This window comes from Gekko japonicus, unplaced genomic scaffold (genome assembly GCF_001447785.1).
Source record: "Gekko japonicus isolate JY-2015 unplaced genomic scaffold, Gekko_japonicus_V1.1 scaffold2272, whole genome shotgun sequence".
Classification (NCBI taxonomy): Eukaryota; Metazoa; Chordata; class Lepidosauria; order Squamata; family Gekkonidae; genus Gekko; species Gekko japonicus.
The window spans coordinates 236,743-240,131 of record NW_015169245.1 but is presented as its reverse complement, the minus strand read 5'-3'; the positions used below and the strand labels follow the sequence as shown (position 1 = coordinate 240,131).

Sequence of the window (3,389 nt, the reverse complement as noted above, 5' to 3'; positions counted from 1 at the left end):
TAATGCTGGGGAGAAAAGTATGGTATAATTATCTAATAATAGAACTGTAGCCTCGATGTCCTAGCCTACGCAGATTCACTCTGTAGTAAGTAATGCCATGGGCTGCAATCTTTGCAGCACTTTCCTGGGAATTTAAATAACATGAAATGAACGTCTGAGTAGACCCACTTAGGATTGCTTTTATATTCTGCTTTGCGGCTTCACTCATGTATGCTTAAGACTGTAGCCTTAAAAATTCTTTCTAACAGTGCAATCCTAAATGGGCCTTCCACCTTGATGTTGCTGATCTGGCCACCTGGATCCACTCCACAGTAACTAGACTACTACAGTGCACTCCACATAGGCTTCCTCTCAGTCAGCTTGGAGACTTCAGTTGGTACAGAGTGTGATTAACTGACCTCCAAAACCAGGATGCTTATTGCATTGAAAGCAGTGAAATGGGAGATTAGGGGTGAATGCCTCACTGTAAAGCACAGTTTGATTGACAGGCTGACACCTGTGTGCACTCCTCCCCCTCTCTGATTGGTCAGTGTCCCTGAGGAGCGATTTCAAAAGCCTTGTCAGTCTTGTCAGAGTGAGTCAGTTCTCCTTTGGACATTGGCTTGGCAGTAGCCAGTCAGAAGGAGTGTGTGTATGGATGGGTCTGAGGGAAACAGACAAGTTCACTTGGGAAGTGAAGGGACACAGTTCCTTGCCCTTGCTGTGTACCATCCCATTTGAGGAAAAGTTCAGAAATCAGAAGTCTAAGTGTCAGCCCTAACTGAATCCTGTTTATTCAGTTTCCAGAACTGGGGTTTAGGTTTGACAGAAGAGACTGGAAAAGGAGGTTGAAAACTGCCAGTCTAGCCAAACAGAAAGGTATTATTGCTCCTAGAAAGAGGATGCTATTTCTTACCCAGTTATTCAGAGGGTTCAGCTCAGAAACAACCTCTGGTTTGTGTGAAAAGAGAAACGGTCTCAGACTCCTCAAAAGTAAAAAGGGAAAGTTGTAACCCCACAAGGAAAGTATTTAAATACAGGAAGAAAGTACTAACTTCCAGGAAACTCAGATAGTTATATGAAACTTTATTAAAGCACATTGTTGCTGAAAGAAATCTCCCAAGACAAACAAACATCTCACAGTTAAGAACGGAGTCTCTAAGAAAATAAGCTTCAACTATACTCTCGTTGCCTCTTCAAAATATTATAATTTGTATAAACAACCAAAATTACCAACTTCTCGTCCTCTGCCCTATTTATAACCCAACTGTGCCTGTTCAATAAAATCAACCTTTTGGTTTGAACTTTACTTGGTGTCACGTGCCATTTCCAAAGGGCTCCTGCTTAGTTACAAAACATCTCTGGCCTAGGCAAATGCCAAATAACTTCTCTATCACAGGGTGGGACACACAGAAGTTATAATTCTACAATTCAAATAAGCTACAAAGAGGCTGCTCAGTCAGAGTGGGGAACAGCATTTGGGTGGGAAAATCTGCCTCACAGTGAAGAAGCAGGGGTCTGCCATACAGAGCACTACAGCTCAGTTGTCAGGAGACAGGTGGAGCATGTGTATTACTCCCATTCTACAGTCACTCCATTGGCTGCCCATTAGTTACCAAATTCAATTCAAGGTATTGGCCGTCACATACCAAGCCCTTCATGGCCTTGTTCCCTGATTTGTCTGGGACTGCTTCTCCCCTTATGCTCTGCTATGACACCTTTGCTCATCTGAGCAGGGTCTTCTGCAGGTGCTACCCTGAAAGTGGCCAAACTCAACATGTGCATTCTCTGTTGCAGCCCACCCATTGTGTAATGGCAGACTCCTATCCTCCTGGCTTTCTGCAAACTATACAAAACTGAGAACAAAGTTTGAGTCCAGTGGCACCTTTAAGACCAACAGTTTTATTCAAGGTATACGCTTTTGTGTGCATGCATCTGAAGAAGTGTGCATGCACATGTAAGCTTATACCTTGAATAAAACTTTGTGGTCGTAAAGGTGCCACTGGACTCAAACGTTGTTCTGCTGCTTCAGACCAACACGGCTACCCAGCTGTTTTAGCCAGGTAATAGGCCTATGCTGTAATTAAATATGTCAGCAAAATGCTTTGGATGGGGACCGTGGGCTTTACTGCTGTGTATAGATCATACTGTTGATTCTATGATACTACCATGTTAACTCCTGTACCTTTTAACATCAGGCTAATTATTATGTTTTGTTTCAGCTTGGTTTCAAGCTGTTTTCAGATTTCTGCAATCCAAATCTCTATCGTATTGCTGATCGAATAGCTGACTCCTGTTGATTTGAATTGTCTTGTGCTTCGTAATCCATCTCGAGACTCAGTGAGAAAGGGAGGGCATACATTATGTACATAAATAAATAGCAAGCAGATGCTTGTTCAGTCTGTTTAGAATTGCACTGTAAGCAGTGCAGTCCTATCAAACTTGTTTGGACTTACCCTTCAGAAAACCTGGTTGTAATTGGGCTCTGAAATGCTGCAATCCTATGCAGTTACTTCACTCTCAAGCGATTGAAGTAATTGTGCATAGGACTGCACCGTAAACGCACCATTTTTTATTTAGCGATTTGGAAGTGACTTCTATTGATTTGTTTAAAACACGGGTATTCCTCCTTCTCTGTACTATAAACTACAACTGACTCCCCACTCAGTTGTAACTAAAAGCGTCTGAAGAATGCAGCCCTGACTCATTGCGGTGAGCCTTTAAGTCGCCACTGGACTCCTGTTTCGAGAGCCAACAGGCCGCCACAACACCCCCAAACCAAAGTCACAAGCTGAATACTCCACCTTCCCCTTAAGAGTCGCGGATGCGCCACTTCCACACCCGCGACAGAGCTGCGCATGCGCCCTCCGGGACCCAGCTCTCGCGCTGCCTTCCTCCGCCTTCCCTGTCGGTGGACCGACCCGAGGAGAAGCGTCGCGCATGCGCCAGCGGTGGACGGAGGGAGGGGGGCGTGGTTTTCCGCCTGCGGCTCCTCAGCCAGTGGCTGCCGCGGCGCCGGGGAGCGGATGTTGTGATTGTGGCTGTTCCTGTCCGTCCCTTTCCCCGGCCGGGATTATGACGGCCGCTTCCTGCCGGCGGCTCTGAGAGGCGGCTCCGGTCGTGGTGGGGCAGAGGAAGTGGCCCTCCGCTTGGCCGGCATCCTCCCTCGCCGCTCTCGGGAAGAGTCGGCCCGGCCATGGCGGACTTCGACGAGATCTACGAGGAAGAAGAGGACGAGGAGCGGGCCTTGGAGGAGCAGCTGCTGAAGCACTCGCCGGACCCGGTGGTGGTGCGCGGCTCGGGCCATGTCACTGTGTAAGGACCGGAGGAAGGGAGGAGGAGGGCGGCGTGGGTGGGGGGCTCTCGGTGCCAGGCCCCGTTCCAAGCTGGAGCTCGCCGGCCGCTTTCCC

The 3,389-nt window shown here is 47.7% G+C and overlaps 1 protein-coding gene across 1 annotated transcript in view; it reads left to right on the top strand.

Moving 5' to 3' along the window:
- The first annotated feature begins 2,998 nt into the window (after positions 1-2,998).
- CHIC2 (cysteine rich hydrophobic domain 2) overlaps positions 2,999-3,389 on the top strand; it is a 39,129-nt gene continuing 38,738 nt past the window's right edge. Inside the window, exon 1 of the mRNA XM_015416477.1 lies at positions 2,999-3,294. Coding sequence (XP_015271963.1) covers positions 3,176-3,294 — 119 coding nt within the window. The 5' untranslated portion in view covers positions 2,999-3,175. The remainder of the gene's footprint in view (positions 3,295-3,389) is intronic.